Source organism: Erpetoichthys calabaricus, chromosome 4, assembly GCF_900747795.2.
Source record: "Erpetoichthys calabaricus chromosome 4, fErpCal1.3, whole genome shotgun sequence".
NCBI classification, from domain to species: Eukaryota; Metazoa; Chordata; class Cladistia; order Polypteriformes; family Polypteridae; genus Erpetoichthys; species Erpetoichthys calabaricus.
The window spans coordinates 330,326,588-330,351,318 of NC_041397.2; the positions used below are offsets into that span (position 1 = coordinate 330,326,588).

Consider the following 24,731-nt stretch of genomic DNA (forward strand, 5'->3'; position numbering starts at 1 on the left):
TCTGGGCATCAGTCAAAGCACCAATCACAGGCCCGATTAGAAAGCGGGAAGCTGTGATTTGTCGTCTCCCTCCCATGTAACAATCACAGCTCGTGTTACAACGCACTATGTATGTATGTATATGTGTATATATGTGTATGTGTGTGTGTATGTATGTGTGTATATGTATGTATATATATATATGTTGATATGTGTATATATATATGTATATATATGTGGATGTGTATATGTATATATATATATATATGTATATATATGTATATGTAGATATGTGTATATGTAGATATGTATATATATGTATATATATGTTTACATAACCTCTTTAACACACTACTTCTCCGCTGCGAAGCGCGGGTATTTTGCTAGTATATATATATATATATATATATATATATATATACGAAACACAAAACGCAGTTTATAGTTTCCCATGCAATTCTTGCTCAGCGGTATACATAGGACAAACGTCAAAAAGAATCTCAACATGTGTACAGGAACATCGCAACGGCGTCAGAAGAAAGGACGCACTATCATTGATCTATGCACATACTAAATCAACAGGACACACATTCAACTGGGACAACGTAAAAGTAAAATTTAAGGCCAGTACTAAAAGTTCCAGAGAGTTGGCCGAGGCTTGGCTATCAGATGAAAACGCCATCAACAGACACTTGGACATAAATCCAGCATATGCTAACTTAAGAAGAACATGTACATAATAAATAAACTATACAACCCCCTTGATCATACGGACTTAGTCACCTCCACCATCCTCCGCCACTCAACCCCAATACTGGATGTGTTGCTATATATTGCCTTTGATTCTTGTAGGTCTAAGCATTATCCTCTGATAAAGACCCCTGGTAGGGGTCGAAAGCTCAGGAATAAAAACTACTTTATGATACGTGATTCATTTTTTTCTCCCTTTGTGGATCTCCAGCTGCAAATATGCAAACCGTATCACAGACCTTTTCTTCCATATATATATATATATATATATATATATATATATATATATATATATATATATATATATATATATATATATATTTACATATACATCTATATATGCATATATACTTGCATACTGTATATCCATTTTCAGTTATCCTTATGTTATATATGAATTGCATTTTTTGTTAATTGTAACAAGAAAATAGTTGGTTGCCACACTAAACTATAACTGAGAAAATGAAAATATTACATGGAGACAAAACCCACATTCATTAATTATACAAATCTCTTCGTATTTGTGACATTCGACTTGGAAAATGAAACAGAGCCCTCGCTCAATTTGCATTAATTTGGCCTTCCCCTTTGTGGATGTTAACTTTGTTAAATAATTACTTGCATTGCCAAAGCCGATAACTAACTGAGTGATCATTTCAATCCCTTTTCCTTCACGCACAATTTCATTGCTCTCCATTTAGACTCTAATTCTCCAAAGTCTGACTAAAAAGCAAATTGAGCTTCTTTGTGCTCTAGTTGCTATTTATTTTAGAAAGACTGCTCTGTCTAAGACCTCATTTCATAGACATGTCGCCTGATGGATGTGTTTGTCCAAACTTAAGTTCAAGATCCTCACAATATCCATACATGTGTAAGTAATGGTACAATTAAGATGTATCGGTGCAGGTCAGATTAGGTTAAATAACGTGGCCTTCTACATGTAACAGATGACTCAATACAACTTGCCAAGAAATTGGATAGTCAGTGACTAAAACCACAACATCCGTGGTGATAAAGGTAGCTAAATACCTGGTGGTATTAAATGAATTAGAGCTATCAAATGACAGTGCCAGTCATATACTGTGTCACCTTCATCTCTACAGGAAATTCAGAAAAAGAGCATGAAACCAAAGAGGAATTGAATTATATTATATTCATTATAATTATATAATGAACCATTATTTTATATTCCCAAACAGAAACAGCTGGGGACAACACTGAGTGAAATCAGGAAGAGACTTGAAAAGAAGGAAAAAACACTGAAGGAGACAAGGAGGGCACTGGAGCAGATAAAGGTGAGTGGAGTTAAGATGTCAGAAAAAAGAAATCAAGAAAAACAAAACAGAACAGCTGCCAGCACTTCACTAGTAATGATGTGTAGAGACAGGAAAAGGGAGATGGAGAGAAGATTGTATTGTGTCCTTCAATGCATTTCAATGTCAGTGCTATATTCTGTTGTATTCATTAAAGATTTAGTCAACCGACACTAATGTCGCACTGCTGCCACCAATGAGTACATCATTCTTTAATGTTATTCTCCTGACCATTTTAGTGGTCAAAATGCATTGGCCTCCATCTCTTAAAGGGTTCCCTTGCTTTATATAAAGTAGATCTACCATCTTTTTTAGAACATTAGAAAATTAGAGCCATATACAAGAGAACGGGGTATCCAACCCAACAAAGCTTGCTAGTCCTAGCCACTTAATTCTTCCAAAATAACATCAAGTCCAGTTTTGAAGTCCTTAAAGTCCTATTGTCTACCACACTACTTGGTCACTTATTCCAAATGTCTATGGTTCTCTGTGTAAAGAAAAACTTCATAATGTTTGAGCGAAATTTACCCTTCACAAGTTTCCAACTGTCCCCTTGTTATTGATGAACACATTTTAAAGTCACCTTTTTGATCCACAGGACTAATTCCCTTTTAAACACTTCAGTCATGTCTCCTCTTAATGTTCTTTTGATTAAACTGTAAAGGCTCAGCTTTTTAAATCTTCTTCATAACTCATCTCCTGTAGCCCTGAATCAGCCTCGTCGCTGGACCTTTTCTAGCACTGCTGTGTCCTTTTTGTAGCCTGGAGACCAAAACTGCACACAGGACTCCAGATGAGGCTTTGCCAGTGTGTTCTAAAGCTTGAGCAGAGCCTCCTGTGACTTGTACTCCACACATCAAGGCGCTATATAACCTGACATTCTGTTAGCCTACTTAATGGCTTCTGAACACTGTCGGGAAGTCGATAGCTTAGAGTCCACTATGACTCTGAAATCCTTCTCATAAGGTGTTCTTTCAGTTTTCAGACCTCATGTTGTGTCTTCAAACCTCATGTTTTTACTTCCTACAGTTAATACTTTACATTTACTGACATTAAATTTCATCTCCTGCACATCTGCCCAAGGTTGTATGCTGTCCACGTTCCTCTGTGATGATTCAACAGATTCTTGATTATCTGCTAATCCACCTATCTTGGTATCATCTGCAAACTTAACCAGCTTGTTACTTATATTCCTATCTAAATCATTTCTACATATTAAAAATAGCAGCGGCCCTAGCACTGAACCCTGCTGGTCACCACTCTTAACATCGACCAGTTCTGATGAGGTTCCTCGCAACATCACCCTCTGCTTCCTTTGTCTGAGCCAATTCTGCACCCATCTACAAACATCACCCTGAACTCCCACTTGTTTTAGTTTGATGCCCAACCTCTCATGTGTCACCTTATCAAATGCTTTCTGAAAGTCCAGATAAATAATATCATCTGCTCCACTCTGATTATATCCTTTTGTTGCCTCCTCATAGAATTCCAGTATGTTAGTAAAACACGACCTTCCATCTGAACCCATGCTGACTGTTCAGTAAAACTCCTACTCTTGCCATATGCTCATTAATCTTTAGTATTTTATGAGAGAGGGTGTAAGATGGTCAAGTTGTTCATTCTCTTGTCTCACTGATGTGCTGTCCTGAGCTTAGTGTCCCTGTGAAGTTTGCACTTTCTCCCCATGCATGTGTGAATTTTTTACTGAATACTCCCATATTCCCATTATTTCGGTTTAATTAATTGTCAGCAAGCATACAATTGTCCTGTTGTAACTGTCACCTGCACTACTTAATGTGCACAATAAGTACTTAACTGTATCGGTCAGCTTTATTTTGAGGGAGTCAGCTTTCACAGGAGTAAAGGGTTAGGGTAGAGCTCCAGTAATCTGACAGACAACATCTCAGTGTGTCATGAAAAATAGGCACTCTGTTTGATGCTTGCACGATAAAAGGTGATGTGGCTTTCATTACAGAGTGCATATAATATGATTCATCTACTTAAGATATGCACATCCTAAGTAGTAACATTCACAATAACTGATTTATTGCATATTCCATAGGACCAGAGTAAGGTTTCAGTGCTCAGCCAACACTGAGCAGTAATGGAACCTCCTAATTTCCATACTGCATGAAATTCCTTATTATTAAGGTATGATAAACCAGATCATTGGCTACATGTTGCATCACGGTGATGACTGACTATGCTACCCAATTGTGAAGAAAAAAAAGATGATTGTCAATACCAGCCTGGTCTGACTGGCCTCACCTGACCAGTGTGTTTGTAGATAAAAACTTGTGACCCTGAGGTTCAAAGTGAATAGAAAAGAGATAAGCGGATCACAAACAAAGAGTTCATTAAATTCAATGTCTTTCCCCCATCCAATTAGATTTCTGCAGAAAGACAGGTGCAGGAACATGAGAAGAACTTCACGGATCTGATTCGGTGTATTCAGAAAACCCGCAGGAAACTGACTGAGAGGATCAGAGAACATGAAAACAGAGAAAGAGAGAAGGCTAAAGTAGTCATGGAACGACTAGAGAAGGAGATTGAGGAGCTGAAGAGAAGAAATGCTGAGCTGAAGGAGCTTTCAGAGACCAAGGACAACTTCCACTTCCTACAGGTGAGAACAACACTTATAGGAAATCTGAGCAGACATATAGACACATAGTGTTTAGCAAAAAGGGGTCCATAATACATGGCAAAAGGTCAGCAAAATAACTGGTCAAATTTGGAAAGTAATTCATAAATATCATGTATACTTGGTGTTCCAACAGTCTGGTTATTCTTTTCTTTATTCTCCATTTCACTGATTTAAAAAAATTACCACAAGACATTTGATTAGAATGTACAAAATAATGTCCTTTATTAAACAAATCAAAGAAACGTTAAAAAACGTACAGACTTTCTAGTGTGCATGGCGGCACATGGATACAAGAGCGATGACATATCCCATGGGCACCGTTTTCTAACAGCCAATCAACACCTGACTAGCTGTCACCATGTGGGTCATCTTTTAAAAGGGAATACAGTAATCAAGAAGACTGACCTTTCCAACAGATACTGAGACCCCTTGCACAAAGCTTGAACAAAAGCACACAAATATACATTTGTGCCAGTCACTCCCGTAATGTTCTGAGCCAATACAAATCATTAGGAAGCCTCACTTTACTCATTTTGAATATACTGCGTCAATCACATGAGTGTCAATCACTCATTACTCTGCTTTGCTGAGTCGCACTGAAGCCAATTAGCTACATGGGGAAAGAAATACAATTTTTTTAAGTAACAGAGCAATTCTTGGTCAAGCATCTACATCATTAAGTGAAAATACGCCAACTTCATCTAAAAGAGAAAAATCTGATGGCAATTATATTGGGTTTGGATTTGTGAGTCCTGGTCCTCAGCACTGACTGCTCTCGAGACAAAGTATAGGTCGTTTGTGCAAATCTCAGAGTTTGCCTGTCATCCATCACTACCAGAATTGAAGAACATATATATATAAATATATAATATATATATATATATATATATATATATATATATATATATATATATATATATATATATATATATATATATATATATGCGCACTGTATATATATATGGTAAATATTCATGTAGATATATTTCCAAAAAAATATTCAATATTATACTTTACATAGTCCAACATCTTCATTACATCTGCATGAAAAATACTGTCTCTTTTTATTTGACTTAGGACAATGACGAGTAAGTAAAATTTTAAAAATATGTTCAATTATTCAGGTGAGTTTGGCATTCACTTCATTTCTTTTTTTTTTAACTTTTATTGAATTTATTTAAAGCATGCAACATTCCATATGTTATGGGCCCCACTAGTGGGCCACAGCAACAGAAATGACGAAAGTAGCAAATCCCGAAGTGTACGCGAACTTCGCCTCCACCAGAGGATGAGCTATGTCAACCAGGTCTGGAACTGAACTCCACTGGCCCTCAATGGTGACGTACTCCAGGTCTTTGGCCCTGTGAAATGGGTAAAGTGGAGCAGCAAAGAGAGCACACCGCTTTCAGTTTGTTGTCCAAGTTGCATCTCTTTATTCACATTTAATAAAGTCATTATAACCCTGCCTATATAGTGGAACTTCGGTTCACGACCATAATTTGTTCCAAAACTCTGGTCGTAAACCGATTTGGTTGTGAACCGAAGCAATTTCCCCCATAGGATTGTATGTAAATACAATTAATCTGTTCCAGACCATATGAACTGTATGTAAATATATATATATTTTTAAGTTTTTTAAGCACAAATATAGTTAATTAAACCACAGAATGCACAGCGTAATAGTAAAACTAAGTGTAAAAAACCTGAGTTTTAAGCACAGGGAAAAAAATTAACATTTGAAAAAATCTGTAATTTAATAAACCAACAAGAAATGTAAAATTGCAACAATGCACGCTATGAACTGATCGCTGTAAACAGAAGTGAAAACAAAATCAAGCCCAGTGCATTCTTTAACTGCCTTACTACTTTATGTGTCCAGCTCTCTCTCGTTCGTGCTGCCTGTGTGTGTGCACGTCTGTCTCTCTCTTGCGCTGCCGCTGTGTGTGTGTGTGTGTCGCACACTCTCTCTCTCTCTCTCTTGCTCGCTCGCTGCACAGGAAATGCACAGGGAGAGACTGAACATGTACAAACTGAAAGGGAACCTGGCTTGTTCATAAACCAAGTGTGTGGTCGTGAACCGAGGCAAAAGTTTGGCAAACTTTTTGGTTGTAAACCGATTTGTACGTGTACTTAGACATTCATGAACCGAGGTTCCACTGTATATATTTGACTATTTTACATTCACATTTTCAGGTGTGTTCCCAATACCTCTTCATTCCACCAACAGTCTCAATAAACAAGATCACATACACATGTATATACAGTAAGCAATCTGTATTTAAATCAAGCTATGTGCTGTATTGAAGTATTTGCAGAGGCACAACTAATCTCTTCATTATATAACCCTTTTTTTTAAATAACATTTCTAAAGGTATGAAACATCAGCATTAAGCATTAATCAAAAATCTTCAATGCTACTCTTATCATATTTCAAACACTTTCATAACTACCCATTTCATATTTATACATGTACAGTATAACAACATAATAACCATTCATCACAACATTTCAGCCACTCTATAACTTATTTACACCTAATACAGTTTACAAAATATAAAGTTAACAAGAGTCCCAAGTGTTTAGGAGCCGAGCAGCTATTTAAAAAGCCACACTCTGGTCAATGATCCACAGCACCGCCGTCTATCTACAGCGCAGCGGCGCCGTCTCTGCAAACAAGCAGCTTGCCGCCTGCATTTAGCGAGTTTTAACTTTGCGCCTCTGTAGCAATACATATCAGCATACTCCTGTCATGTTCTGAGTATACTTGACTCTCAGTTAAAACGTAAAATACTCCAATTTATTGTACACTAACCTGTGAAACAGATAGAGTGGAGCAGCAATGAGAGCACACCGCTTTCAGTTTGTTGTCCAAGTTGCGTCTGAGGAGCGGGCTGAAGTTCGTCCCTTTACTGCAACCCTGACGGAACCACTTCAGTGTGAAACACGTTAATACCAATTACTGCTTATGCCACAGTTCATTTTCATGGTCCAGCCGACGACAGGGACCCTTTGTTTACCAAATAGTATTCACTTTTGGCGATTACATTAATAAGATAAACTATTGTGGCCACTCTCTTTTTTTTTTGAGTGTGCCACACATACAATCAAGTCACACTTAACAAAACTAAATTCAATTCAACCCCCACCCATAAGAAAGAGAGAAAGGCCACAGCCAGAGCAAAACTATTGAGAGTATTAAAGAGAGAAAGGAGTCTTTCCCCCAATATACTGTAAATGAGAATTCTAAAATGTTACTGATCAGACCCCCCTCCTAGTTTAAAAAAAAAAATTGAACAGATCCTCTAAGAGAGAATTTGATTTTTTCCAATTTTAGATAATATATAATATCAGCTACCTACTGACTTTAAAGGGGAGAGTTAGGATTCTTCCAGTTGAGCAAGATAAGTCTACGTGCCAATGGTGTAGTAAAGGCCATTCCAGTTTGTTTGTCCTTCTCCACTTTAAGCCCCTCTGTGAGCCCACCAAACACAGTTGTTAGTGGGTTAGGAGGGATTGGGACACCAAGGTTCTCTTAAATTAAAGATTTTGGTCCAAAATGATGTTAGTTCTAAAGAGAGCTAAACAGAGAAGAGGTGCCTCTTACTACTCACCTGTATCCCTTGCACAGACCTGAGCCACTGTCCTTTGTTGACTGGACTGTAGAGTCATGAGGTCTGAGCACTGTAGTGACCCCCCATCCCTTACCCCTGCAGGGGTAAAACATCTGTACCCTTAAAAAAGCTAAATGCAATTATAAGGGTATACATGTTGTAACCATACCAGTGGTAAGGTTGTTGTCATACCCCCTGAGGGTACAGCGAGAACTTGTACCTTTTTTATGAAAGTTTGTCATAATGATCTGATACTCAGTTACCCACTGACTTAAAGGAGGTGGGCTAGGATTCTTTCAGTTGAACAAGATAAGTCTACATTCTTAATAGTAAAGTAAAGGCGATTACAGTTTGTTTGTCCTTCTCCACTCTAAGCCCCTCTGTGAGCCCACCAAACACAGCTGTTAATGGATTAGGAGGGATTGGGACACCAAGGCTGTCTGAAAGGCACTTAAAGATTTTGGTCCAAAATGATGTTAATTTGGCGCAGGCCCATAACCTGTGACCCAGTGAGGCTAGAACTTGATTGCAGCATTCGCAGGTTGGACTCCTGGAAACATTTTGGACAATTTTAAAGAAGATAGATGGGGTCTTGTTCAGAAAGCGGACGCCACTTGAGACGGCCTTCCCCTCGCCCAAACACTAATCTTAAGGTTAATAAAATAGGTCCCTGATGTTAACTCACTATTTTAGGGCTAAAATGATAACAGAAATGTGAAACCTACTTATATACCTAATCTTAATTATTGTGAAACAACCAAGGGGCATCCGCATTCTGAACAAGAGCTGATAGATGTGCCCAATAAAAAAATTTAAGTTGAATAATTGAATGCTTTGCACACATGGAGCTCGAGTGAATTCACTCCCTTAAAGGTCTTCTAGCAACCATCTTTTTACTTTTCCTCTCTTCTCTCCTGATGCAGACCTTCTCATCTCACTGTGTCCTTCCTGCTGATGGAGACTCGACCAGCTTCACTGTCACTGCTGATTTCTCTTTTGAGGACCTGAGCAAAAAGGTGTCCAGTCTGAAAAAGAGTTTGGAGAAGATGAGCCAGTGGCACATCCTGACATTCACTCCACCAGGTTTGTATCCATTGTTAAAGTCCATTAATAGAATCAGACAGACAATACGAGGAAACTGTGAGAGCAATGAAATGGGACTTTATGTACAATCCTTTTATGTACAATCCTTTTATGTACAGTCCTTTGCTATCAGTCATTCTTTATTATATACAGTGTCTTTACTGGGAATAGATAAGATCCCTTTCTCAATACAGGATTTAATCTGAGCTTCTTAAAATATCCATAAAAACTTAAAGTTACTACTTTTCATTTGAAAATTGTGATCATTTATTTAATTTTCTTACGTAGATTGATTGATAATTAATAAAGAGAATTCTGTTTTAAACTATCCAGTCTGCTCAGTGCACAAATGAGGGATCATTTATTTGAAGATGTCAGTGTAACGAAACTGAGATTGAGGGCTTTATGATATCCAGAAGTCTGAATCAGCACCTACAGACATAAATACTGAATTATTTTGTACCAGTTAATGTGAGACCAGGGGACCAGGGACACACAAACTGCATGAGGTCTTGAGGGCCACAATATCAGCACATCAAAGTGAGATAGCTCAGTTGGGAGAGTTTAAAAATGAACAGACATGATAAGAATTGCAATGGTTGTGATATCCTATGTTGTGGCAACTGAATTAGGTTAACAAGCTGGTTAGTGCTGAAGAATTGATGGCAGGCGAGTGCCTTTTAACTCTTATGTTTAAAAGCAGCTGGTGTGTGTGGAAAAGGAAAGCAGGCTTGAGTAGTGGGAGAGTGTGGAGGGAGTGGAGGACAAGAGTTAGAGTCCTGAAGCTGGGGAGAGCTGTCAAGGGACAATCCAGATCCACTGAGCAACTCTTTTTAGTAGCAATGAAGGTGGGTGGCTTTCAAAAGGTGGTCCTGGACAGGAAGCGGTGAGGATTGTCAGTGCTGGAGAGAAGCTGCACTGTGTATGAGCTGGAGTGTCGATGCTGTGTTCAAAAAGCTGGGGTCTTTCTGGGAGGACGAGGAACACAGGAGTGCAGTAACTGGAGTTGTGTGCATAAAAGTTACCAGGGTGTGTGTCCGATGGCAGCCTGTGCCTTCATTGATGTTATAATGGAATTCTCCATGTCATGTCTCTTTGAGGAGCTGTTCTTGTGTTTTTATTTATTTTATTTAAATGTAGCTCTTTATTCACCTTCACACTTTTTATACTCACTGTTTTCATACACCAAGCTGCTGCCTGTACCTCTTCACTTGCTACTGGTTCACCATCGATACACAAACACGAGATGCCCCATGGTTAGGTCACTGCAATGTGTGTGAGTGGTGTGGGGAATCACAAATGGGAACGGCATCGTCCATATTCTGGCTGACATGGAGGCTTTTACGTCTGGTGTCATTTGTCTCATGTGTCAATTACATGGCAAGGGATAGATTGCAAGTTAAAAACTCATTGAGCATATAACACATGTAGTGTTGTATGCTCAGATTCAACATTTCAATGTGTTTTACACAGCAAAAGCATTTTAGTTAATACAGTACTTGTGTGGGAGCAACATGCAGTATGGAGGACAGCATCAGACTGTTGACAGCTTCAGGACACACTGGATGTTGGACTGGCTTGGCCTGTTTAGGTCATTTGGATGTTTTTGATTTGACCTCAGACTTGCATCTTACATTGAGACATTCACATTTTTATAGAAGAATTATCCATCCATCCATCCATTCATTTTCCAACCCGCTATATTCCTAACTACAGGGTCACGGGGGTCTGCTGGAGCCAATCCCAGCCAACACAGGGCACAAGGCAGGAAACAATCCTGGGCAGGGTGCCAACCCACCGCAGGACACACACAAACACACCCACACACCAAGTACACACTAGGGCCAATTTAGAATCACCAATCCACCTAACCTGCATGTCTTTGGACTGTGGGAGGAAACCGGAGCGCCCGGAGGAAACCTACGCAGACACGGGGAGAACATGCAAACTTAGAAGAATTATCTCCATCCAAAATGAAGAGACCTTTAACTTTAAACCAAATTATGGCAACCAAACTGAACATTTAGTGCCCATCCAGTCTCCAGCTTATTAGGGCAGACTTAGGTTTGCTTCACATTACAAACACCATCTCTGGGAAGGAGCACCTCAGATGACTTTATACCAATAATTTGAAATAAAAACAAATAGAAACAAAAACATGACCATGATATATTTTCATCATGGTACCCGTTTAAATAATTGTGTTAATTATTGAAAATTCTAAATATCATCTCTCTTGTCACTGTAAAATTAAAATCCTCTACAAGAGTAGGCTTTTAATTAGCCCAGACTCACAAAACTGCAACAAAAACGGAATTCTTCAAAGAATCCCAAAACAAATGTCCGTTGAACATCCACTGTGTAGGAAATAAAGAACTTCTGTTAATGACATCATTTTAAGATCAAACTCTTGAATTTGCTTTCTTAATTCCAAGTGTTGAGGCCTCACCTGATGGGTTTGTGTCACATTTTAGAGACAGAGGCGAAAGACATGGCAGGGTGATTTTTAATGATGAACTCAATGAAAGACTAGAGGGGTATTTTAACATTTGAGGTTCTCACTGTTACTGACACTCAGTAGCGAGGGGGTGTCCTGAGGGAAAACCTGACTGTAAGAACAAATCCTAAAAAGTTAATGTTAATGTAAAAATTCAACATAAGTGTTTGCTTAAGTTGAACAGAACACAAGTTTCACATAGTTACTTAGATATTGGTATAATGTAAGCTAACATGTATTAGAACTTTCTCAGCTACTTCAGTAATGACAGACTGTTAATTGGTTAGTTTGGCTAACATGGCCTCTCTGCTAGAAGACTGGACTATTAGATTCCATTACAAATAGAACAATGGCAGACAGTTTTCTGGCCAATGTGTCCTGATATATGACAGTATGACCATTTTATATATAGAGAAATGTAACAAGATATGTCAGCCTTAAACAGAAACAACTTATACAAGAACTTAGCCTTTCTTGTAATATCATGTGATGTACCAGTGCACTGCTAAGAGAACTGTGGGAAAAGCACCTTAAAAAAAATAGGGGTGCTTGCCACAGGAGCACATTATGAGGTGCACTAGCTAGAGTAGGGTAATACCCAGGAGGAAGAAGAGAAACAGGTATTTTTACAGAAAGACAGTACGCAAACATTTATTATTTTTGTTGGTGTTTTCTGAGACCCAAACATTGGAAACCGGTTAGTAAAGAAACCTTCAGCAATTCCGGCATTGGGCTTGTCAGTAAAACAATTTGACGTGTGCCCTTTCTCTGCAAGTCGTCACAATCAGTTCAACTTTTTATTTGTGTGTGAACTGTTTTTGCTTTGAATTTTGCTAAAACGTTTAAAACAAAGATACTTTTGACTGTGTTATTATTTGCATACGTGTGTCACACTCTTTGACTGAAACATTCTAAGAAGCAAGCTGAAGCTGCAAATTTTTAGAAATCCTGAACAAATGTGGCTGCATAAAATATTACACTGATGATATCACTCAATGTGACATTCCTGAAAACAGACAACAGGTTGGAGAGCATGCACTGCTACTGCATATGCTGCACCAGAAACATGGCAAAACAGCTCGGGATTCCAGTTGGCAACCCCACAGACATGGTCTAGTCCAGGGGTGGGCAAATTCATTCCTGGAGGGCTGCAGTGGCTGCAGGTTTTTGTTCCAACCAAGTTGCTTAATTAGAAAACAATCCTTGCCAATAATTACATTTCATGGCTTGTTAGTGCTTTAACTCTGCTATGTCAAGTCATTCTCATATCCTTGATTTTTTTTTCCATTCTAAGGATATCATCCAAATACTTTGAAGTGTAAAATGGATGAGTAATTCTCAATCCTTCACTTTTTTCACTTCTCTTTCCTTCCAAGTATTTAATTAAACCAAATAGTGCACGATAAATACACACAGGCGTAAAGGGTAACAAGCAAAATGGATAACTGCTGGTTTCTTTTGTCATTTGCATCTTATTGATAATAAGGAGCAATTAAAAACCAAGGATGCAGCTGTTTAAGACTTAAATAAGCAATAAGGGTTCATAATCTTAACGAGGGAGATAACTAAAATGAAGCAGAAGTGTTTCTAGAGCAATAAGTGCTTCTTATTAAGCAATTGGGTTGGAACAAAAACCTGCAGCCACTGCGGCCCTCCAGGAATGAATTTGCCCACCCCTGGTCTAGTCCCATGCAAGCAATGTTCCTCATTCAGAACTCTGTGAGCAACCACTCATTTGACACAAAGTCAAACCAGCGGTACCCAAGGATTATCCAAAGAGACACAGTACTAAAGGAGTCCAATGTTTGCCACTGGTCTCTGGATAGCGTCCATATCTTGCAACCATATAGCAAAAGAGGGAGCACCAGGACTCTAAAGACTTGGACCTTCGTCCGTTTGCAGAGATATCGGGAGCACCACACACCCCTTTCCTGCGAACATCTTGATCCTCCTTGGTTTCCCAATCTGTCTACTGACTTCATAGGAAGAGTCACCAGAGACATGAATGTCGTTGCCAAGGTAAGTAAACCGCTCAACACAGCAGACATTCCCTCCACAGACAGACACATTGCTGTTGACTGTGCCCAAGAGGCCATTAAAGGCCAGAAAAACAGTCAGCATAATCCTAAAAACAAAATGGCGGTGCCCATTAAAAATTAAGATGTCATTACAGTAAACAAAAAATATAACTATAACTATAAAATAAAATAGAAAGTCCTAAAACAAACTATATTCACAACAATAAAAGCAGAGCTCTTCAACCCAAAGAGTAGACATCTGCAGACCACCATCTTAAATAGGAACTACATGCTGATGTCAGGCGTCATAATGCTGTCCGATTGTGTGCCCAGAAACAGAAGTCATTACTTTAAGGCTAAGGAAATACTGGCAGTCACAGCAATCAAAAATGCATCCACACTACTGCTGTCCATCTAGGAAAATTAATAAACAGTGTGCAAAACTACCAACGTTATATCACTATAATCAGGAAAAAATGTATTTCTTTCGCTCTCACTCTCCATCTCGATTCCTCCACAAGGAATATTTATATATTTTTTTTAGAATTGGCAAGAGTTTCTTTTATTTGAAAATAGTTTACCAGTTCAGTTTGTTCAGAATGCAGCTATGAAAAAGAGAGTATAACATCAGGAAATAACAGATAAAAAGGAACAGGCAAAAGTTGTAGCCAAAGGCCAGGCAGGAACAAAGACAAATCCTAGGCACAATCTGTGTCCAGAAGGTGAGCTAAAGTCATACGGACATACTCACAAAACAAAGATCCCTAACCAAAAAAGAAAGACACAACTAACCCCCAAAATGGGGCAGTGATCCTGCTATGTCACCATCTTGTATAGACAAGCATGATGACACCATTTGTCATGTGATTTCCTTGTCAATTGACAAGGAGCAGGCATAGCTATAGATGTCCACACACAGATGCTTCAGTCAGGTGTATGAGCAGAGCCGCCATCTCAAAGCTGTCGACTTCTCATTTTAAAGGTGCACCAGTCTGACTGGTAACTTGGACAGAAGGCCACAAGTCTGTGCAGCCTGTAAATGCAAAGAGAGGAGAAACCCTCAGACAATAAAGGAGAGGAGCACAGCTGAGAGCTCTTCTCTGTGTTTTAATGTTTTAACTAGTTTGTATTTTCTGTTATCAGTATTACCTGGTTAGCTCTGTCAAAAACAGCAATATAAGTGATATTTCAATTCATGTAATATATTCATGACAAAATATTTATTAAGGATTCACTAGCAATCATTTCAGATACTAGCTGTGTTAGTCGACTAGGCCCAGGAAATTTCGTAAGAAAATGGGCTTCAGTTATTGTACTGCCAGTTAATCAGGTGTAACAGAAGAGTTATGGAGCTAAGTGCTTTTCTTTCTGCAATATTTTTATGTTTCTTACCAAATGCTACTATCATTGTCAGGCAGTGTGGTGTAGAGGTTAATGCTATAGACTTCAATACCTGAGGTTGGGGTTTCCCAGAGCAGTGACAGCTGGCTCCTATTATCTTGTACCCAGGAGCACTTCCAGTGGCAAATTAGCATGGTCTGGAAGCACTTCTGAGTGAGGCGAAGGCCCAACAAAATAGGGCTCCACAATTCCTGCATCACCCCTGGAATCCAACAGAGCTGTAGTGAACTCCAACTCCCATGAAGTCCTATGGGACTCAGAGGCACCTCTGCAAACCAGGGGGGCTGCCATCTTGTGCTCCAGGGAAAATAATGCCCTGTGCTTATTGTCCCCCCCCCCCCCCCCCCCCAGCCCCCCACCAATCCCTCCAAGTAATGGCCTTGCCCGTCTGCCACTATATATATATATATATAAAGAGAGAGAGAAAGGCAGCGATACATTTGTGTGTTCAGGTTTATGGCTATCATGTATATTTACATATTATCATTAACATGTGCAAAATGATATTGCTTCAAGCATTTTAATACTTAAGAGACTGAATGGAGTTGAATATAACTACCTGACCAAAGTTTGGAAATGACAGTCATAATGGTCATCATTATGCCATTCAATAATAACGGATACAATATATCTATACTAATAAAAGGCAAAGCCCTCACTAACTCAATCACTCACTCACTCACTCACTGACTGACTGACTCACTCATCACTAATTCTCCAACTTCCTGTGTAGGTGGAAGGTTGAAATTTGGCAGGTTCATTCCTTACAGCTTACTTACAAAAGTTAGGCAGGTTTCATTTCGAAATTCAAAGCGTAACGGTCATAACTGGAACCTCTTTTTTGTCCATATACTGTAATGGACTGCAGCTCGCTGGCCGTGGGAGGCGGAGTTGCGTATCGTGTTATCATCCCTCCAACATAATCACGTGAATTGACTGTGAACGCAGTACGTACAAAACAAGGAAGAGCCGCCAAAGAGCGCTGAAGAAAACATTCATTACACAATTGAGAAGGAAGCGAAACAATAAGAAGCGAAGCACGGTGTAAACCGTAAGTTTAAATTAAGTTTATAGAAACGCTCCCGCTGCCGTTTGCAATACCATATTCGCGAGATACAAGTTTAATGAGAAGACACGAGGTATAAACAACACTTTGGATCACTTTGTAATGGAGTTAAAATTGCTGTAGCGAGAAACTTTGAAGTGCCGGGTCTTATGTAACATTAAATAAAGCCGCGGACATCGCAACATCATACAAGAGAGCGGCTCATGTGAACTGACTGAACGCAGCACGTCAGAAACAAAGGACTGTGTAAACCTAAAGTTTAAATTAAGTTCATAGACCTACAAAAGGTTGCCATTGATTTCAGCACAGCTTGGTCATATTACAACCGGAGTGCTGAACTGACAACGTGGTATACAAAGAGAACTATAACAATCATAACATGTATATATATATATATATATATATATATATATATATATATATATATATATATATATATATATACACATACAGTGGGTACGGAAAGTATTCAGACCTTCTTCAATTTTTCACTCTTTGTCATATTGCAGCCATTTGCTAAAATCATTTAAATTAATTTTTTTCCCTCATTAATGTACACACAGCACCCCATATTGACAGACAAAAAAAACAATTTTTGAAATTGTTGCAGATTTATTCAAAAAGAAAAACTGAAATATCACATGGTCCTAAGTATTCAGACCCTTTGCTCAGTATTTAGTAGAAGCACCCTTTTGAGCTAATACAGCCACGAGTCTTCTTGGGAAAGATGCAACAAGTTTTTCACACCTGGATTTGGGGATCCTCTGCCATTCCTCCTTGCAGATCCTCTCCAGTTCTGTCAGGTTGGATGGTAAACGTTGGTGGACAGCCATTTTTAGGTCTCTCCAGAGATGCTCAATTGGGTTTAAGTCAGGGCTCTGGCTGGGCCATTCAAGAACAGTCACAGAGTTGTTGTGAAGCCACTCCTTCGTTATTTTAGCTGTGTGCTTAGGGTCATTGTCTTGCTGGAAGGTAAAACTTCGGCCCAGTCTGAGGTCCTTAGCACTCTGGAGAAGGTTTTTGTCCAGGATATCCCTGTACTTGGCCGCATTCATCTTTCCCTCGATTGCAACCAGTCGTCCTGTCCCTGCAGCTGAAAAACACCCCCACAGCATGATGCTGCCACCGCCATGCTTCACTGTGGGGACTGTATTGGACAAGTGATGAGCAGTGCCTGACAGCACAAGTCAAACGCGGGAACGAAGGTAAATGACGTTAATTGTTGACTGTCTTTTAATACTGTGTACTTGTTGAGTGTCTTTTAATACTGTGTAAGCATACATATTAACACATGTGCAATTAAACGTGTGCATTTACGGGGTGATTTCTCAGGCTTGAAAGCTCGCCTTTTATTAAAAAGGTAAATGCAAACTCTTTTCATTCTGAAGGGCACAAACCACGTTAGATTTCAGCCGTTAAACGCGCAAAAATGTCAGTACACCAGATAAATAAGCGCAACATATTATCAGTTGTATTGTATGCTTACAATACATATAGAAATGTGTTAATCGTTAACTAATATTATGGGATGGTGTTTTTCGACTCATGCTTTGATTTAAACGATTGCATGTCTTGGTGGGTTTGCGTAGCTTATTGTCAATATCTTTACAGCTCTTTTTAAGACTTAATTTAAAAAGGTTTTCTTTTCTTCTTAATAAAAATTTAAAAGCAGTACTTTAAAACCAGCGCTCACTTCACTCCCTTACGGGAATCGAACCTCGGACGTCAGCGCTGGAGGCTAAGCCCCTAAAATTACGCCACGGCGTGTGGTTCGTTTATTTGACAGCATGTAGATCGGGGTAATTACATTCACGGCATTCGTAGTCTGATTCACAATCTGATTGTATGGGTGGCGCAGTGGAGAAGTAGTGTGTTAAAGAGGTTATGAAAAAGTAAAGGAAACATTTTAAAAATAACGTAACATGATTGTCAATGTAATTGTGTTGTCATTGTTATGAGTGTTGCTGTCATATATATATATATATATATATATATATATATATATATATATATATATATATATATATATATATATATATATAATACATATATATATATATATATATATATATAATATATGTGTATATGTATGTATATATATATATGACAGCAACACTCATAACAATGACAACACAATTACATTGACAATCATGTTACGTTATTTTTAAAATGTTTCCTTTTCTTTTTCACTAGGGGGCTCCGCCCCCTGCTCGCTTCGCTCGCCAACCCCTGGCGTTGGGGCATGACAAAGAGTGAGATGTATGAATTAGATATAGAATAGTGTGCAGGTTTGGATGATGCCTATAGAAATAAAAAATAGAGTGTTTGGCATAGAGTAATGTTTTATTGGAATATTTCTTTGTATACAACATTAGTAGTAAAGATGGTGACTTGTCCTTGAATGAGTCTTCCTTGGCATGGATCATTTATAACTTTAACTCTAACGTCAGATGAACGTCGAACACGTGAGAAGGCAACATAAAGTTGTCCATGTCCAAAAACGGGTTCAGAGAGGTAGATGCCAACCTTGTCCATGGTTTGTCCTTGTGATTTGTTGATGGTCATGGCAAATGCAGGTTTAATGGGGAACTGTCGGCATTTCAATGTAAAAGGTAATTCCAGGTCAGAACTTGTAAGGTCAATTCTAGGAATAAGAACAGTATTGTTAGCATGTGATCCTTTAAGAACTGTTGCTTGAATAACATTGTGTGTCATGGTGTTGACGACTAACCGTGTGCCATTGCATAAACCCTGTTTAGTGTTAAGGTTTCTTAATAGCATGATTATTGTTCCGTTTTTAAGGGTAAGGTTGTGTTGTGGTAATCCGGCTGGGTTAATAGTGTTCAGATATTCTAAGGGGAAATTCAGATGTTCATTGTCGTCATCAGAGTCAACTTTGTCAGAGCTTATAAAGAGCCGTGTCTCTCCAGGACGTAATGAAATGATCTGGTTATTAATGTGATTAACATTAATATTTTTTGGACATAATATAGTGCGTTGTGTTAAAAGGGGTATTTGGTCTAATGTGATTGCTGTTCCAAATATCTCTTTTACTAAGTCGTCGCAGATAAAGGATTGGTGAATTGTAATAATATCTGTGTGAAGTCCATCTGTATTGGTGAGTGTACCATTTCCCAGTTGTATTAGCCAACTGTTATATTCTGGATCTGGACATCGCATGTTTTGTACCAACTGTATTGTTTGAAAGCAATGCCAATTGTCTGCGTATTTTAAGGTGGACTGAACAATAGCTGAGCGCATGGCATGTGGAACAATAGCCAAGCATTGTCTAAAATCTCCTCCTAATAAAAGTACTTTTCCTCCAAAGGGAATATTATTATTCATCAACGTTTGTAGAAGTTTATCAATGGTGTTGAGTAAGTGAGTGGATGCCATTGTACATTCATCAATAATTAACAGTTTCGCAAGACGGATGTCTCGGGCATTGCTACTGTGAATGTTCATAGTGGATACCGATGTCTCTGTGATTGGGACCGGTATTTTGAATAAGGAGTGACATGTACGACCATTTATTAACAAATTTGCTGCCACTCCGGTTGTAGCAGATGCGATAATCAACTGTTGTTTTGCAGCAAAGAAATGTATAAGTGTTTCATAAAGGTATGTTTTTCCGCTTCCTCCAGGGCCGTCAAGAAAGAAGCATTTGGGTATAGGGCTGTTGTCCTCCGTGGCATGAATAATTTTGTGAAAAGCAGCAGATTGTAATTCATTTAAAGAGAGACGCGCGCTGTATGCGTCTATGTTCATTGTGTCTGTCCATTTGGGCACGTCTGTGTAACGGGGTTACTTGAGCTTTGCGTTTTTTGATCCGAGACATTTTTTCTCCTGGAGTTTCCGAAGTGCGTTGTATGCGCCGCCGTGTATTTTGTTTTTTCATGAGGGTTCGTGTGTTTGGTCCCGTTATCCGAGCTGAATCGTTTTGTACCCGTGACCGTGTATTCATGACTTGTTTGTTCCTCAGCATGCGAAATATGGATAAGTAATAAGGAGGATCGCACTCACTGTTAATATGTAGCCTTTTCTGCAGTTGAACGGTTAATAGTGCTTTATTGTAAGGAGATCCACCTATGCTGACACCTATGCTGCCTAGTGTGAAGGTTTTGAGATGACGTATGTTTAATATGGACGTTTCCTTTAGAAATGTGGCTTTGGGTGTCACTTCTTATTGATGTGTGTTGGGGTGAGGGGGGTGGGTGAGGATTGTTGTTGCGCGAGTGTCTTCTTTCTTTTTGTGTTCCAGGGGCTTGTTGAATCCCCCTCTTTGTGTGTGTCCCGTCCGTTGCTTGTAGGGTGTGTGGGGTGGTTTTGTGTTCTTTTTTTTTGTGTTCCAGGGGCTTGTTGAATCCCCCTTTTGGTGTGTGTCCCGTCCGGTGCCTGTGTGTCGGGGGGGGCCTTGCTGTTGTGCGCGAGCGTCTTCTTTTTTTTTGTGTGCTAGTTTCGTGTGCAATGGGTTTCGTGCGGCGCTGTGCGGCGCCTGCGTTTGACTACTTTTTTCTGTGCCTTTTCCTTTTTTCTGTGCTCTTGGTGCCTCATTTCTTTGACTTCTTTTTTCTGTGCTCACTCCTTTTTTATGTGGTCTTGTCCGCCTCTCGCGGCCCCTCATCCGCCTCTCGCGGCCCCTCATTTCTTGGGGCGCCTGCGCAGTACGTCTTTTTGCGGCTACGGCCCATGGCCGGATGTCCCTGCGTCCATCCGGTTTAGCATTCTTGGTTATTAATATGGATAACTTCTTTAACACACTACTTCTCCGCTGCGAAGCGCGGGTATTTTGCTAGTGTTTAAATAAAATAGATAAGATACAAAAAAAGGCTTAAGACATTCTATTCAATGTTTTAAGTATTTAGGCCACAACAGTTAGCTAATCCAAGGCATTCTGGATATTACTTGTATTCTGACACGGCTGCCAGTGCTCTTCCAAGCAGTCTGCTGTTTTTGGTGTGTTTCCTCTGAGAGTATTTGGCCGCAGTTCCACCCCTAAAGAGAGCTAAACAGAGAAGAGGTGCCTCTTACTACTCGCCTGTATCCCTTGGACAGACCTGAGCCACTGTTGACCGTCTTGCTCTCCTTTGTTGACTGGGCTATAGAGTCATGAGGTCTGAGTGCTGTACACCAAAAGCATGGATAAATAATGTGTACCCTTAAAAAAGCTTAATGCAATTATAAGGGTATACATGTTGTAACCATACCAATGGTAAGGTTGTCATACCCCCTGAGGGTACAGTGAGAACTTGTACCTTTTTTTATGAAAGTTGTCATAATGATCTGATACTCAGTTACCCACTGACTTAAAAGAGGTGGGCTAGGATTCTTTCAGTTGAGCAAGATATCTACATTCTTAATAGTAAAGTAAAGGCGATTCCAGTTTGTTTGTCCTCCTCCACTTTAAGCCCCTCTGTGAGCTCACCAAACACGGCTGTTAGTGGAATAAGAGGGATTGTGACACCAAGGCTGTCTGAAAGGCATTTAAAGATTTTGGTCGAAAATGATGTCAATTTGGTGCAGGTCCAGAACATGTGACCCAGTGAGGCCGGAACTTGATTGCAGCGTTCGCAGGTTGGATCTCGCCCTGGAAACATTTTTGACAATTTTAAATAATAATTCATTACATTTATATAGCGCTTTTCTCAGTACTCAAAGCGCTATCCACACAGGGAGGAACCAGGAAGCGAACCCACAATCTTCCACAATCTCCCTACTGCAAAGCAGCAGCACTACCACTGCGCCACCTGTGATGAGAGAGAGATGTGCTCAATAAAAGGTTTTCAATTCTGTGTGTGGCTACTCAGTTTCTGAAATGTTAAATGTACTCTAGGATTTTTAAAAGGAAAGGACTTTAAGATGTTTTTATATATTATAGTTCTCAAGACTGATGAATATCTCTTCTGGAATAGAAGTAGGTGGTGTTTTGTCTTGGTAGAGTAATATATTGCTCTACTTTCCCCTCTTGTATTATTAATATGTAGCCTTTGTCAGAATGCCTAATCTCACAGACTTACCACTGTTTATAAGGTATTATTGTATATAACTTATCCCCACCTTCCCTTCTATATCTATAACCTCAGGCAATTAGGTATAGTAAAAGACAAGCAGGAGTTAAGTTACACATAAAATAATGTATTATTGATAATATTCAGAAATAATAACAAAATGCAAAGTACATTTGAATATTGGCAACCATACAACCTGAGTAAATGGTGATGTGTAGTTTCAGGCGGCACACAGACTTGTAGTTATTTAAAATGTCTCTAGTTAAGGCATCATTGGTGCTCAGCTTTCTTCAGAACAGGCCGTATGCCTGTTCCAATATGGCTACTAAGCTGTGGTCTCCACTGTGTTGTCCTTTCAGTTCATGGTGTGATGGTCTTCATCAGTTTGGTAAGAGAGATACTTCTTCATCATATGTTGGTTAGTAAGAGAGAGAGAATGTGGTTGAACAAGCAGATTTATAGATTCTCTGTCCAACCCCTACAGCCAATAGGACATCATGATACTTAAAAGGTTCTGATCTAAGCCAATTCCAAACTGCCATACTTCAGACCAATGGGGGAATACAACATCTTAACACCTGCCATCCCCAAGGCCATATGTCTTTATGTCTTTCTTGTGGGGGTTGAAAGACTTTAGCAGAGAAATACTCGCCAAACTGGTTTAAGGCACACCCTCCCCCAACTCTGTCATAAAATTCAGAGAGACCCATTACTAAAGGGGCGGGGGGGGGGGGGGTACACACTCACTAATGTAACACTAAATCACATTGCTTTGCCTAAATTATAAATAAAGACATACAAAATATTTATCAAGTTATATGTAAAATCTCACATCACAACAGGTGGGAGGTGAGGAAAATTGGGCAGATTTCATTTAGCAAAGTTTCTAATTTGAAGATCCATATTACTAACCGAGAATGCTAAACCGGATGGACGCAGGGACATCCGGCCATGGGCCATAGCCGCAAAAAGACGTACTGCGCAGGCGCAAGAAATGAGGGGCCGTGAGAGGCGGATGAGGGGCCGCGAGAGGCGGACAAGACCACAGAAAAAAGGAGTGAGCAAAGAAAAAAGAAGACAAAGAAATGAGACGCCGCAAGCACAGAAAAAAGGAAAAGGCAAAGAAAAAAGTAGTCAAAGGCAGGCGCCGCACGAAACCCATTGCACACGAAACTAGCACACAAAAAAAAAGAAGACGCTCACGCACAACAGCAAGGCTCCCCCCCCCTACAGGCACCGGACAGGATACACACCAAGAGGGGGATTTAACAAGCCCCTGGAACACAAAAAAAAAGAACACAAAGCCACCCCACACACCCTACAAGCAATGGACGGGACACACACAAAGAGGGGGATTCAACAAGCCCCTGGAACACAAAACGAAAGAAGACGCTCGCGCAACAACAATCCTCACCCACCCACCCCCCCCCCCCCCATCAATAAGAAGTGACACCCAAAGCCACATATCTAAAGGAAACGTCCATATTAAACATACGTCATCTCAACACCTTCACACTAGGCAGCATAGGTGGATCTCCTTAAAATAAAGCACTATTAACCGTTCAACTGGAGAAAAGGCTCCATATTAACAGTGAGTGCGATCCTCCTTATTACTTATCCATATTACGCACGCTGAGGAACAAACAAGTCATGAATACACGGTCACGGGTACAAAACGATTCGGATCGGATAACGGGACCAAACACACGAACACGAATGAAACAAAAAAATACACGGCGGCGCATACAACGCGCTTCGGAAACTCCGTGAGAAAAAATGCCTCGGATCAAAAAACGCAAAGCTCAAGTAACCCCGTTACAGAGACGTGCCAAAATGGACAGACACAATGAACGTAGACGCATACAGCGCGCGTCTCAAAGTGCTGCATCGAAACAAGCACGATTTCAAAAGAAAGAGCTCGCGTCTCAGACATACAAAAAAGGGAGCGAAGAGACAGAATAAATGAACGCAGACGAATACAACGGGCATATGACCGGCCAGAAAACAAGCAAGCAAGACTCCAAAAGCAGAAAGCTCAACTGACCGACATACAAAAACGGACAAGGCACGATACATGCAACAACGCGGCACTCAAACACCACAAGCGAAACATGCCCGTCGCAGACATCAACGCCAGACGTCTGCTAAACGCTTACGCCAGTTGGCTTACAACTCCTTCAATAATGAGTCCACTATTGAGGAAAATTCATTGGGATTAATGAATGTCATTTGCAATCATTGTCATTCACTTAACCTCCCAGAAGAAACAACTGGCAATACAAATAATGAATTTACACGTTGTTGTCAAAAGGGTCAGATTAGACTGCCTCCTTTACATTCATATCCTGAATATCTACAGAA

The 24,731-nt window shown here is 39.7% G+C and overlaps 3 protein-coding genes across 8 annotated transcripts in view; all 3 read left to right on the plus strand.

Moving 5' to 3' along the window:
* The window catches only part of LOC114643553 (protein NLRC5-like), a 5,922,889-nt gene that overhangs the window by 5,871,153 nt on the left and 27,005 nt on the right, over positions 1-24,731 (plus strand). The window lies entirely within an intron of this gene.
* LOC114643557 (NACHT, LRR and PYD domains-containing protein 3-like) overlaps positions 1-24,731 on the plus strand; it is a 1,908,976-nt gene that overhangs the window by 1,739,332 nt on the left and 144,913 nt on the right. The gene's annotated exons all lie outside the window — the stretch shown is intronic.
* The window catches only part of LOC114642226 (E3 ubiquitin-protein ligase TRIM16-like), a 773,543-nt gene that overhangs the window by 669,622 nt on the left and 79,190 nt on the right, over positions 1-24,731 (plus strand). For both annotated transcript variants that reach the window (XM_051925870.1, XM_051925871.1), the window contains exons 2-4: positions 1,929-2,024; positions 4,432-4,665; positions 9,221-9,380. In XM_051925870.1, coding sequence (XP_051781830.1) covers positions 1,929-2,024; positions 4,432-4,665; positions 9,221-9,380 — 490 coding nt within the window. The remainder of the gene's footprint in view (positions 1-1,928; positions 2,025-4,431; positions 4,666-9,220; positions 9,381-24,731) is intronic.